This window comes from Eschscholzia californica, unplaced genomic scaffold (genome assembly GCF_041429995.1).
Source record: "Eschscholzia californica isolate CP2 unplaced genomic scaffold, dmEscCali1.0.p SCAF_4, whole genome shotgun sequence".
Taxonomy (NCBI): domain Eukaryota; kingdom Viridiplantae; phylum Streptophyta; class Magnoliopsida; order Ranunculales; family Papaveraceae; genus Eschscholzia; species Eschscholzia californica.
The window spans coordinates 36,220,306-36,234,818 of NW_028238461.1; the positions used below are offsets into that span (position 1 = coordinate 36,220,306).

At 36.5% G+C, this 14,513-nt stretch overlaps 2 protein-coding genes and 1 long non-coding RNA gene across 3 annotated transcripts; all 3 read right to left on the bottom strand.

The window, feature by feature from the left end:
• Positions 1-172: 172 nt before the first annotated feature.
• LOC147544375 (uncharacterized) lies at positions 173-3,714 on the bottom strand. Its single transcript, XR_015224086.1, has 2 exons — positions 3,250-3,714; positions 173-968 (listed from the first exon to the last, which is right to left on the bottom strand). It is a non-coding gene; the product is annotated as an uncharacterized LOC147544375 (long non-coding RNA).
• LOC147544376 (RING/U-box superfamily protein) lies at positions 1,854-3,254 on the bottom strand. The gene has a single exon (XM_086637800.1). The coding sequence runs from the start codon at positions 3,075-3,077 to the stop codon at positions 1,989-1,991; it is 1,089 nt and encodes a 362-aa protein (XP_086493926.1). The 5' UTR covers positions 3,078-3,254; the 3' UTR covers positions 1,854-1,988.
• Positions 3,715-10,677: 6,963 nt separating the features above from the next.
• LOC147544377 (28 kDa ribonucleoprotein, chloroplastic-like) lies at positions 10,678-13,427 on the bottom strand. The gene is made up of 4 exons (XM_086636963.1): positions 12,993-13,427; positions 12,799-12,897; positions 11,183-11,473; positions 10,678-10,927 (listed from the first exon to the last, which is right to left on the bottom strand). Exons 1-4 carry the CDS (start codon positions 13,350-13,352, stop codon positions 10,817-10,819), a joined length of 861 nt encoding a protein of 286 aa, XP_086493089.1. The 5' UTR covers positions 13,353-13,427; the 3' UTR covers positions 10,678-10,816.
• Between the last annotated feature and the right edge of the window lie 1,086 nt (positions 13,428-14,513).

Genomic DNA, 14,513 nt, shown 5'->3' on the forward strand with positions numbered 1-14,513 from the left:
TAAGCTTCACTTTGCATGAGAGAAATGTCAGTTACGTGGAAGGTTATATAGCGTCGAATATCCGCTTGTCATATCCAGAAGATACGATCATGCGACCATGATAACAAAGATTTTTTTTTTCTAAGCCAAGCGAAACCATATTTCATTCATAAGTGATACAATCACAAAGTTACATGGATGATAATTGATATTTCTCTGAAAACTACATGAGAGTTACATACGATAAATTCATATAACTTTTGAATGTAAAGTGTCTCATGAAGGGAAAGAAATTGACCAGACACGGACTCAAAAAAACCTTAACGGTCGACAAAAGATATCCTAAAGATCGAGAATTAACGACGCTAAAAGTCCACAACATAAAATAATATTATACAAATAAAATTGAAAATTAGTAGTAAGATGATGATACAAGTATCAAAACCAATCTGATGAAGAGATTACTTAGCAAACTCCCGCCGTTTGATTTTATTATTTTAACCCAGTTTTTTGTTGTTGTTCATGTACAAACCTTATCCGAAGTCCATCTTCTCCTTTCCACGAATCACAACCATGAATAGATCAACTATGAAACCTTCAAACCCGTCTTTGAATCCGTTTTTAGAGTGAGAAAGTCTCATCAAAATCATATTTGAATCTTCATCAAAACCGTCTTTGTGTCGTGATGAAACCACCTGACAATGGAATTGTTGGTAATGGAGTCTTCATCTCCCTCGTCTCTTCCTCTCCGTCTACTTCAGAATTTTCTTATTATAGAACTAAAAGATAATACAAACTAAAAAAGAGGAAAATCCGAAAGAGAGATCCCTCCTCCCGTAAACAACAAGACTTTGAAACTGCTCAATAACAAAGATTATAACGTCTTCGCCACATTGTATTCATTAAGAGAATATTTATCACCACAAGGGAAACTTGTATAACCAACAGTTTGCCCTAAAAAGAGATTCTTTGATGTTTCATTGATTAACCTACAACATTGAACTAATTTGAGCGTCCCATTAAGTCATCAACAACAACACCAAGAAAGTAATCAAACCGTAGTTAACTAGGGGGAATCCATTTTCAGTTGATCAACTATTTAGCTTTTCCCACCAAGCCACCAAGATCTCAAACTATATTATTCAATTAAGCATAAATAACATTTTTTTTTGCTGCAAGCCTAAATTACTTACAATTGCATCACATAAAGTATTTAATTAAACAAAACTTCATACCAACTCTACCTAACTTTGTTATTATAAATTGTTTGATAAAAAATGACCAATAATTCGCCGGTTGAGTCCGTCGTTATTAAAATTTTAGATCAACGTCGAATATCTTTTAATATCAAGTTACTGGTCCCATTACAAATATAAGAGCATCTCTAATGAGATGATCAATCTTTAAAACTTTGGGTGACACATTAGACTTTTTAGAGGTTTTGTTATATTTTTATCTCCAATGGTAGACTATATTTGGGACTAAATGATGACATGGAAATAGTGAGTGGAAAATGTTACTAGGTCCGACAAAAATGGCTCGAACAAGGCCACTTCAAGTCATATTTGTCCGGCCAAGTAACATTGTTGATAGTCATTTAAAGGGTCCTCCTCAAGATCTCTCATAGTCCTACTCATCACTCTTTATACTTGACTAATAAGAAACTTTCTTTAATCAAATTATCAAGAGATACGTGAAGAAATAAAGTATCTTTAGGGACTTGCATTGGTCACAGAGAAAAAAAAATTAGAGAATCCCTGCTCTACTACCTAGGAACACTTGAAACTTTAAGATTCTTAGAGTTTTTCTTGAGTCTCCCATGGTAGATGTTGTAAGTTTATCCACGAGAAATGGAGTAAGAAAGTGGAAGAACATTGAAGCAATGGCACCCAAACTTCATAAATCCTTTAAAAATGAAAACCCACAAATGAATTACCAAAACTAAGAACAGAAAGATGTACATATTTGCATCCTGATTCCGGTCTTAGTAGGATTAAGAATCATTGATCTTAAATTGGAAGATCAAAATTTATCCTTGATTTTCCATGTCTAGTTGTATTGAAGAAGTATCTCCCACTTGAAACCGAACGTTTCATTGTTATCGGACTCATTACACAATGTAAAACCCGACTTTGATGACTAACTAGCTTGTTTATTCCGCACAAATTTTGTTTGGAGGATGACACCATGCCTTCTTGAATACAATTGTTATGTTCTGCAGGTAGAGATTCATCATTTTCACTTATACATAAAATATCAGCAATTGAAAGACGGTCTACTCTTGAAGAATCCATTGAAATCGACCTCCGAATTTGTTGACTATCAAACCCTTCATCTCTAATCTCAATTGTAGTGTCATTAATCTCTTCTAACTCTCGAAGATTTCTCAAAGAATTAGTTTCTTGAACACTCGTATTCAATATACTGTCCTCAACTGCATTTCTTGAATGGTTCTCTCCTTCACATTCAATATCCGAAGGAATTTCGTGAAGGGTATGCAGTGTTTGAAGTGGTGATGGACTAGAACATACAATATTCGATCGACATAATGGGCAATTCGCGTGCGATTTTAGCCATGTATCGATGCACGAGACATGAAAAGCATGACTACATTTTGGTAGGAGTCTTAAGCTTTCATTTTCTTGAAATTCACTTAAACACACGGAACAATCAGTTCCCTCTATTAACCCATCTCCTCTCTTGTATTTACAAACTGTTATCGACTTGATTAACGACTCATCTAAACCGCTATTAGAAACTTGCCATGGTTCTTGGTTAGGTAGATTTTCGTTCTCAATCGAATCATCAGTTTGGTTTCGATTATTTCTTCTTCTAATGGAATCCATATTTCCACAATACTTTGAAATGACAGTGTAGTAAGTAACAAGAAGAAAAGCACTTGCTAATATACCAATAATCGCGATGACTAATGGAGAGAAACTCGTGCCTGAATCATCATCGGTCGACAACCCAAAGGGAGGGGGTGGTGGGTAACTTATATAGCACCATTGTGGGCAATACATGGTACAAAAGCCTTGTGAACAATCCTTGATATTTTCATAAGGTACCCAATTTTCAGGGTGCCCTATAGAGCCCATTAGTCCTACTTACATATACAATACTAAACTCAAATCCAAACTCAAAAATAAACAAAAAATTATAGATATTGATCTTAATACCTAGAGTTATAAGATTTGGATGAAAAGAACATAAGAATTTTCCCTGCTAAGCTACACAGAGAAGATTTCACTAATATGGCATAGTTTGTACCTGATCAAAGATGTAGTACTTGGTTTAATTTGGTGAAGAAATACCTCCTTCATATGTTGGGGGAGAGAGAGAGAGAGAGATGGTAATTGATTTAGGGGGAAATTGAGTGGTTAAGAGAACTAGGTGATTGGGTAGAAATTTTTAGTTGAAGTTAGAGAGAGAAAGAGAGCTGTGTAAAAGAAGGAAACCTAAAGAGGGCTTAGATGGAAAGCAAAGCAAAGGTCACTAGCTAGTGAGAGAAGGGGTGTTAATTGTTTGATGATGTAGTAATTGATAAGGGAATTGCTTTCTCTCTCTCTCTCTAAAATTCTTGCTTTCTCTCTCCCTCTCTCTATAAAATTCTTTCTTTATCTTTAATTTCTTTTGCTTTTCTTTTGTTGGGGGAAGATGGTGGATTGTTGACTAATCAAAGAGGAGGGGAGAAGTTAGCTGTTGGTTAGGTTTTCATCAAAGTAATCAATGTTGAAGGTAGTGTAGGTAAGAGGAATACATTACATGAGAGACCGACCTATAGACTCATCTTTTAAGGAGGATGGTCAAAAAGACATATTTGACCTCACAACCTTTAATTACTCAAGAGAGTATCAAAGTTTACTCAGCAGTTTCCAGAATATATTTATGAACTTTTTGATACAATAGTTAAACCTTTGAGTTAATTCCTATATGGCCCCCTACTTTGTGACCAGCTTCCTTTATGGCCCCCAAATTTCTGTAAATTCAAATATGGCCCCCTATTTTCATGGAAATGTCATAACTACCCTTCACATTAATATATTTTCAAAATAAAATTAAAAACAAAAACCTAAATTCCACCTCACTTCCCTCTCCACCACTCATCTCTCTCCACGTCACCTCTCTCCAACTCACCTCTCTCCAACTCACCTCTCTCTCTCTCTCCAAGTCAGCACTCAAACTTAAAAAAAAAAAAAAAAAAAAATTTTCACTCACCTCTCTCTCTCTCTCTCTCCAATCAGCACTCTCATGAAGGTCGCCGGCCGGAAAATTTTCCGGCCGGCGACCTTCAAACTTAAAAAAAAAAAAAAACATTTTTTTTTTCACTCACCTCTCTCTCTCTCTCCAATCAGCACTCTCATGAAGGTCGCCGGCCGGAAAATTTTCCGGCCGGCGACCTTCATACTTAAAAAAAAAAAAAAAATTTTTTTTTTTTTTCACTAATCTCTCTCTCTCTCTAAAAATCCGGCGAAGGGGGTTTCCCTTCGCCGGAAGCCGTGAACAGACCAGATCTGGTCTGTTCACGGCCAGACCTTTGAAGGTCTGCCGTGAACAGACCATATCGGTCTGTTCACGGCCGACCAGACCTTTGAAGGTCTGGCCGTGAACAGACCAGATCGGTCTGTTCACGGCCGACCAGACCTTTGAAGGTCTGGCCGTGAACAGACCAGATCGGTCTGTTCACGGCTTCCGGCGAAGGGAAACCCCCTTCGCCGGATTTTTAGAGAGAGAGAGAGATGAGAGAAAAAAAATATTTTTTTTTTTTTTTGGGAAGTCGCCGGCCGGAAAAATCTCCGGCCGGCGACTTCAATCGGAGAAGATGAAGGTGAGTTGGAGAGAGAGAGGGGTGAGTTGGAGAGAGAGAGAGGTGAGTTGGAGAGAGAGAGAGGTGAGTTGGAGAGAGAGAGAGGTGAGTTGGAGAGAGAGAGAGAGGGGTGAGTTGTAGAGAGAGATGAGGTGGAGAGAGAGAGAGGGGTGAGGTGGAAATAAGTTTTTTTAAATGTTTTAAATTTAGACTTAAGAAGGGTAGTTAGGACAATTACATCAAAAAAGGGGGCCATATTTGAATTTACGAAAAAAAGGGGGCCATAAAGGAAGCTGGTCACAAAGTAGGGGGCCATATAGGAATTAACTCTAAACCTTTTAATATAAAATTTCACTGGTTCCCCTGGGAAGTTCTACACTTCTACTTCAAATAAATGGCGGTTTGAACCAAAATTACTGGTCTAGTGACAAAAAATATCACTGATATATTACATAAAGTAGCGAAAAAGACCCTGAAATAATATAGTCCAATGGCAGTTTAAATCACTAAATGGAGTTTTTGCCATAATATTTTTTCGCATATGCAAGCGAAGTTCACATTTTTCTCATAATGAAAAATCTATCATTCAGGACAAACAGTTGTTTGCTTTCTATAAACTACTATTTATTCATGAAAATCAGATTTGTTCAGAGTTGTGACGACGCTATTCAATAGGTTCTGAGTTTTGATGAAGTTTTAGTATTTTTTATACTAGTTTTGATATATTTGTGTTATTTGTATTGATATATGTTTGATGCTTTTGATATATGTCTGTGATATTTTGTAAACCAAATTAGTTTTCTAAACTGTTGAACTGTTGTTTCTTGCATAGAAACTGTTGTTTGATCGATACAAGTTGTTGTTTGTTCGATACAAAATGTTGGGCCGATGGAGCAAATAAGTTACCAGTAAAAGAATGAAACTCTGTGTTGTTTGCCCAATACAAGTTGTTGTTTGCTTGAAACAAATTGTTGAGCCAATTGAGGAAACAAGTTACCATTACAAGAATGAAAAAGAAAAACTAAAGAAACAATAAGAAAAAAAAAAAAATTTTTTACGACAAACAATAGTTTGTTCAAGGAAAACACTAATTTGGTATAGACAAACAAGTGTTTTTATCGCCTAGAAAATATATAGCTATTTCTGTTAGAATAAAAAACGTTTCAGAAAATGATCATCTTTAAATTGAAGAACAGTGTAAAAAAAAATGGTACAAGACTACATTTGAAACAATAAAACATTAAGTAAAGATACTTCTGGAAGAAATAAATCATTGAGAAAATAGTCAAAGTCAAAAACAAAAGAAAGTAGTCAAGGCACGATGAGAAGTTTTTTTTTTTTTGATGAGTTAACATTGCATTAAAGACAAACGAGAGTACAAAAAAGAAACCAAACAACTAATGTAAAGCCGAAACAAAAGAAGGTACAAAATTCCACACTTTTCTGTCTTCATTTCTTCTTCCCCATTTCGCAATCGCATCAGCTGGAGCATTGCAATCCCTAGGTACACAGGTGAACATGATTCATTCGAAATTGTCTATAAGGGATCTAATTTGTTGTATAATCTTTAAGGATTGCCAGTGTAGTCCTATATTTTGACCATTGATGAAATTGACAAGAGCTTGATTATCACTTTCTATATGAGCATGAGTAATATTTAATTGTAATGCCCATTGCATACTAGAGAGTATAGCCAGTCCTTCACACTCTTCCGCGTTTTGGCATCGCACCGAGTTTGTTGTTGCTATAATGAATTTCGACTCTTCATCTCTGATAATACATCCTATTCCGGCCGGATCTGTAGCTTTGGTAAAAGAGGCGTCAACGTTCAACTTTAAACATGGTGTCGATGGAGGTCTCCATATTTGTTTCTTAGTGGATTTCCTGCATTTGTTAGTGATAGCCGTCTCAATCTTGAGAGGAGTGATAGACACATTATTAATTCGGTCTATTATTTGTCGAGGATTTTGTTTGTTCGTGTTAAAACAGTTTTCACATCTAGCTTTCCAAATGAACCAGAGTATTTTGGCGTATAGATTGGTAATATCCTCATTTAGTGTTTTCCATTGTTTTATCCATTGATTAGTCGAGCTAATCTGATCTGTTCTCACTTGATAATTGAACCAAATTGCTTTAGCAAACGTGCAGTGAAGCATCACATGGTCTAAAGTTTCGTTTTCATCACAGTTAATACAAGAGAATTGGTCTCCAATGAATTTGTCAATTTTAGCTTTGACAGGTAAGCTATTGGTACAACATTTCCATAGGAATAGTTTCACACGTGGTATAGTATTCCAATTCCAGATAAATCCCCAGTCGGAGTGGTCACGCATAACATTCGTGCTATCTGTTCTTAAATAGTAATACATTGATTTTATAGAGAAATTACCTGATTTAGTTAATGTCCATATCGGTTTATCTTCTTGATTACTTTGGAGGTTGATGCTCAGGATAGAACTGCATATCTCATCATTAAAACATTGCTGTAACATCTGAAAATTTCAAGTGTTATTAGTAATAAGTTGTGAGACCCATTTAAAGTTAGACCCCGTATGGTTAGTTATGGGAGGGGGGTGGGTCGGGATCCAAAAATCTTGCCAGATGTTAATGTTAGTCCCTATATTAATGTCCCAGAAACGATGAGAAGTTGAAAAACGAACGTAAAAGACTATCAAAAAATATATCAAAAATAAAAGACACTGAAATAACGATAAGAAAGTAAAAAAAGAATGACAAAAAACAGCTGAGTGGACCAAACAATCACTGAACAAATTTGAGGACAACGTTAAACATGGTGTTGATAGGAACGAAAATAGGATATAAATTTCATTTGTTGGTTCAATTTTTGTCCTTTTATTAACTTTACGATTTAGCCATTTAAACAACCCTTAAAAACAGATTTTTTTTGTTAATAGAACTTTTTTTGCATAACTAATTTTTTTGTCCACTCTGCCATCATCTCCTTTGTCATTTAGAATTATTGAAAAGAATAATATTAACACTGACTTAATAATCCAATCTTATAGAAAATATTAGCCTACATCACACAAATTAAGAAAAAATAGTAGTCCCGAGAGGAAAGATATACTTGTTTTTTCATTTTTTGTCGACTAAAAAACCTTTCCGTTCAAGAAGATGACAAGTTTTTAAGTATTTTTGCTCTTGTTTGAAAGACAAGTTCTAATTTTTAGAAAAAACTTTGAAGTGGGTTCCCTGTAGTATGTTTCTTTAGTGTACAATTGTTTTCTTACACCTTGAATAAATGCATTTTATTCAAGGAAGAAAAGATTATTGGTTAGATGATATTCTGAAGGGCAGAAATGTCATTAAGTATTTCATGGAGATTAGAGAATAAACAATAAAGAACAAAGAGTTCAAAAAAAAGAAGAAAGTGAAATGTTTGACTCCAACTTGGGAATTAGATGTGCTTTAGCAAATTAGAACCCTCTGGATTGAAAAAAAAGAGTGCATGAGATGACATTCTATATACTTGTAGTGCTTCTACCAGTATGATTGATCTAAAACTAGATTTTAAAAATATGATTATCTATGATACATAAAATGGTCATCCGTTGACTGGTTAGTGATGATAGATAAAAATAGGCACTTGTTGACTGTTGTCTATAAATCAAGAGAAGACCAAAAGTTCAACGGGTCAATCTGTCTCAAGACAACAAAATCATTGAGCTCGAAGAGGTCTGCCACCTAAGCCGAGAACCGGAAGGTCAGCAATACCATCTAAGGAGCTCCAACCCTACCCTGCCTCAAATACAACTAGGTTTGCCTTGGGATTCACAAGAAGAGAAGGGAGTCCACGTAAACAAGACAAATGTCTTAAGCCCTGAACATGGGAAGACAGAAGTACAACACACGCTTACCGATTCAATCCCGAATCTTCCAAAAGATCTCAGTAGGACAAGATAGTATTCAAGTAACCTGGGCTTCAAGAGTCTCGAAGAAGGAAACATTAGAGAATCTACCAACTCGGCAAGATATCTAGCAAGGATCCTTAAACATAGGAAATTCTAAATATCCAAGATACGAGATAAGCACAAAGAGGAAACCCTAAATCTCGTAACTACCGAAGAGTAGTCTAAATCTCGAATGGTGGATCTCAACCCCTCAACCTCATCGTCTATCATTGTCGGTCCAAAACAACCTATAAAAGAGCATCGCATCACCTTCGACAAGGTACGTTCACTACATTGAATCCAAAGTCATTCAATACTCAATATTTTAACTGCAAAGGACAATCTGACTGTGTTGAGCATCAGAGAGGTTTCCGAACTCTTCGCAGGTTTCCAAGAGCAGGAGCGGGAATCAAAGAAGCAGAATTATCCTTTTTCAGACGTGATCCAGCATCAAGTCTCTTATCTCCGACTGATGATAACCAGATTGACAAATTTTGACATCAGCAGTTACTTCACCTTGCTCGGTTCTAGCCCCTTATCATGGAAATTAAAGAAGCAATCCATTGTTGCACGTTCCTCTGCTGAGGTCGGATATCGTATCTTAGCTACATTGACCTGTGATTTTCAATGGCTAATATCTCCTCAAAGATCTTGGTGTCGACCAATTCTACCCCAATGACTTTTCATTGTGATAATCATGTTGCTTTGCAAGTTGCTGACACTGTCTTTCACGAACACACCCAACAATCGAGATAGACTGCCACTGATTCGTAAAAATATCAAAGCAACCTCAATCCTCCCTGCTACACGTCGATGAAGGATCAACACACCGATATATTTATGTGGCCGTCAAGTGTGGATGCCTTTAAGAAGATTGTTGGTAAGGATCAACACACCGATATATTTATGTGGCCGTCAAGTGCGGATGCCTTTAAGAAGATTGTTGGTAAGTTGCGCGTTCTCTCCATTTATGCTCCAACTTGACAGGGAGTATGACAGGTGACTAGGATACCCGACGCGGTCAAACCGGCCACCTGGTCTTATGACCCCATAGATTAGTCTAGAGTAAGTCAAATATTGTATCTTTGAGACATCTGTGAGAAACCTATTTTATTCACGTCTCTCTCGGTCTCTCTCCTCTCTCTCCCTCTCCCTCTTTCTGCTATTTGTTTCATTAAAGCAAGTCCCCTTGCTTCACAGAACTCAAACAAATAAAACTTTGCATTGAGGATATGAATTAAATTCATTCTTTTGAACCTACAAAATAAAACTTAGCTTTGAAATAAAACTCATTTTCTTATTTATTACACCAACAAAATTCCTTCTTTTGAACCTTGGTACACCAAGTAATTAATGTGTCCTCTTCAACAAAAAAAAAAAAGTAGTTTATTTATAAACTCTGAGACTGACAGAGGACCAAGCTAGCTATAGCCATTCCTTTAGATAAGTACTTTTTTTTTTTTTTTTTGTTGAAAGCTTTAGATAAGTACTTGCTGTAACTAAGAAGCCACCATGTAAAGCGACATATACCAATCACAAGTCATAATTAAGCCCCCAAATGCATAAAATAAATAATTCCTTTATTTCGCTAGTCGACTACTAACCATTTTTTATTTAACTAAAGCCAAACTAATCGGTCGCGCTCTAGTTTGGCTTGTCTCGCATTTGTTTCGGTTAATCGGTCCAATCAGGGCGGATAGGTGGCAGCCGAATGGGCATACCCTAATGGGTTCGGGCTTAGCTAGGACTGCAGGTAGGAGTTCCTACCAAAGCCTGATCCACTAACTCCAGCGGCCCAAGAAGACACTATCCACCTTAGGGCTTCGGGTATTCACGAGCTTATCAGACCCAGATGTTCACAATTAGGTATTGGGGTCTCAGGCTTTTCTCCCACCTAGTTGAGAGCCTGATTAGTTTTGCCTCAAAAGAGAGGGTGTTTCTATTCCTGTACGCATACGAAAATAGATGAAAAGAAGTCGATAATGATTAACCGGTAATTAACTAATTATATACTCGTAGTGGATCGTGAAAGGAGGTCATTATGCTACATTTTCATAAAGTATACTACTTGTCATCAGTCATCACTAGCTCGTGGGTGACTCAAGTTCTGGAAATGGTATTAACCTGTTTCTTCTGCTTGAACTTCTGCACTTTCTTTCTCTGGTTCACTTCCATACTCATCAACATTCTTCTCACTAAATTTTAGTCGAATAGGTCGTCCCATCAACTCCTGTACCATGAAAATTTCCACAATCGAAAACATCGTGTTGTTAAAAGTCAGAATGAGTTGGTTCCAGTTTAATTAATGAACTGTCAAAACCCAAAATTTCCATAATCGATAGCATTTCAGTCTCTCTCTCTCTCTCTCTCTATATATATATATATATTGAATTATCATGTAGCTAATGAGATAAAACAAAATATCTTGAATTATCCAGTATTCAACAAAGAGAAAGAACAGATGGGAAGTTTAATTTTTGAATACCTTTCCATCCAAGGCAGATAGAGCTGTTTCTGCTTCTTCCTTTGTAGCAAATGAGATAAAACCATACCCGGCAGATCTACCTGCAGGACGATCGAAAACCACCCTAGTCGAAACTGGACTTGAACAAGTACTAAACAATTCTCTAAGGTGGGTTGATCTAGCTTTCCATGCAAGATTCGATACGTAAAGCTTATATTGTGTTTCTTTAGTAGGTGCAATAGTAGGAGAGGCAGGAGAAGGTTTCTTCAATCTCTTCGCAAACTCGATTCTTATGATTCTTCCCGAAATGTCCTACAATATCAAAATCCTAGTTAAGAAATAAGTCTTGCCAAGAAACTTAAATTTGATGATTTAGTTTCGAAGTAAATCATTTATCCTATTGTTTGAGAATTATCCACACCTTGAACAAGACATGACATGTTGAACTTAACACGTGAACCTGATTCTAACATCGACTTGTAAAACCTTAACTCGAAAATTTATTATACCCGTTAGGATCAGGACTAAGTATATCCGATCTAAGAAGAAGCTACCACATTGACAACTATGTTAGCTCGGATGCCAAATGATATATATGAGCTACAATCCTATATGATTCAAAATCAATGAATATTTATTATCCCTCTTCAGTTCGTAAGTTCTTCCAGTGAAAGAAATAGATATTCGTACAATAGGTCGAAGAAATCATTCCTGAGTTTGATAGCATTCGAATTTTGTAAAATCTGGGATATTGTACAACCACAAATGGAAATGAATAAATCCTATAAGGCCATTTTTCGTATGACGAAAATAGAATTGCATTCTCACAAATGGGATTCCAATGATAAGGGAAGCAATACCGCCTTCCCTCTTGGACTCGCCTGGCAGCATAACACGGAAACGGAATTGCATTCTTCTTCTCCAAACATTACCATAGCTCTTAACAAGAAAAGCATGTTAAACGACCTTGCGAGAACACATGAACAGAATCACTATCACCTTAGCCCGGGCTAGCGTACATTAGAGGGGAGTAATATGTTCAGTTGTTTTGGTGGTTCGTCACTAACTGCCCGGGCTTAGTCAACTAACAAATCGAGCCTACTAAGTTCAAATGTTTTTGGATTTACATTAATCATCTCGGATCAATAATCCATCCATTAGAGAAGCCTTCATAACCTTGTTCCACGAGAAATTCCTTATCTCTCTCCACAATCCACATGCTCACACATGACCTACGACTCTCTTGTAAAAATCAAGATGAAGTTTGTACAAATTGGATTAATGGAAACCCTTTTCAGATTATTAGAGCCAATTGGGCCTTGAAAACTGGCTTTCAAGGAATGTATTGACCAAGGCTTATCTACTTCGTAAATTCTAATTCCGATGCGATGTTGGATATTGCTAATACCTCCCGTCAACACTAGGGGTGACACTCCAACCTCACATAGAGCTAAGATTACGATGTTCCGCCCATCCTTGAGACACTAGCTCTCTCACCATCTACTTTCCAAATTCTAATAATGCACTTCCAAAGCATAAAAAGCAATCTCCAAACTTGCAAAGTTGAACAAATACCCTTTATAAAGAACACATGGAAACCAAAGAAACCAACAAAAAATTTCCAAAAAAGTACTCACATATGAGTCAAATTTATCAACGACGGCACGAGCTTCCTCCTCAGAAGCCATTGTAATGAAGGCAAATCCCCTGTTCTTTCCATTTTTGTGCTTAATAATCTAAAACCCACAAAATAAGAACAAAAACCCATATCAGCAAACATAACCAAGGATCTGAATTAAAGAATAAAGTGATAGAATGAGAGAAAAGAAACCTCAATATCCGTTATATTCCCACATTCACCAAAGAGATTTTTCATATCTTCAACAGAGAAAGTCCATGGTATATTCACAACATAAAGCTTCTTTTTGTTTTCTTCTGTGCTTTCAGTTTCTGGGTTTTCTTGGGTTTCCTCGACTGTGATTTCATCTACAGCTGAGTATGCTTGAAACTTGAACTTATTGTTCGAAAAATGAGGGAAAGGAGATTGAGAAGAAGAAGAAGATTTATGAGTAGAGAAAGAAATTTTAAATTTTAGACAGAGAAAGGGTCTTGAAAAGTATTGAAGTTTCGGATGATAAGAAGAAGATGAAGAAGAAGAGATTGGGGATAGGGAAGGTATTGAAGAAGCCATTGGAGTGATGAGGACAACTGAGAGCCTTCACTACCCGTTTGTGGATAGTAGAGAGGTATTGTCTTAAATTTTCCTAGTCCTAAATGACTAAACATACCCCTTTCAAAAGCATTAGAGCACCTTACAAAAGGAGGAGAAAATTGTCATTTACATATTACAATCTGTAGTATGGATGAGATGGGCTGGAAACGGGGAGAAATTATGGGCACCATAGTGAAGGACCCCAATGGCCCCATCTCATCATCCATATACTTCATTAGTTCAAGAAGAACTCCCGTCAACACTTGCATGCCCAAGTGGTTAAAAGTGTTGACATAAATTTCAAAATTTTGGACTGATTTTCAAAGAGGGTGGAATCCATGGTTTATTGAACTTGGGTCATTAAAGGTGTAAATAATGTATTAATTTGTCGGGCTTTAGGCCTCTTTCTTGTTGTCAGGGTTTAAGCCTCATTTATTAATGTTGAACTTAGACAGTTATCGTTCTTATTACATCTTCCTGATTTATCAATACCTTGTAACAACTAACGTAGATCGTAGTTGATTTCTTAAAAAAAAAGAATTCCCACGCTCTATGACAAATAAACAAAGAAGAAAAGCTAAAAAAGGAAAGTTTTATAGGGGGTCATTCTTGTTAAAAGGGACCTACTTTAAAAGCACCCGTCAAATTAGGGGGTTTGGTAATAAGGCCTCCCTTAGAATGGAGCACTCCTCGCCTAAAGATTTGACCTAACGGCAAAGTTAACGCCGTTAGGCCACTGTTAAGTCAAGATAAATTTGATCATTACTTCAACTTTTCTTCCCCCTTCATTCTCCTTCAGCTTCTACTTCATTTTCTCCTTCACTGGAAATCTATCTTTATCTCGCTCTCTAATTTTTTTACTAATTTTACAACTGATAGCATCATCGCATTCTCTCTGTCTCTCTCGATAATCACAAATTTGTTTGTTTCAGAACCAAATAAGTTCTTGTTTGCCCTAAAATTTGAAGATTTCGATTGATTCGAGTATAATAGTTTGAGCACTTGAATTGCTTAGGAACGTTTTAGAGGTTATTTAAAGGCCATATATCTGCTTCAACCATTTAATTACATGTGATTTTAGATCTTTTTAGGTTTGCTTTTTAAGCTTTCGTTTTGTCGAACTAGGGCACACTCGAGCAA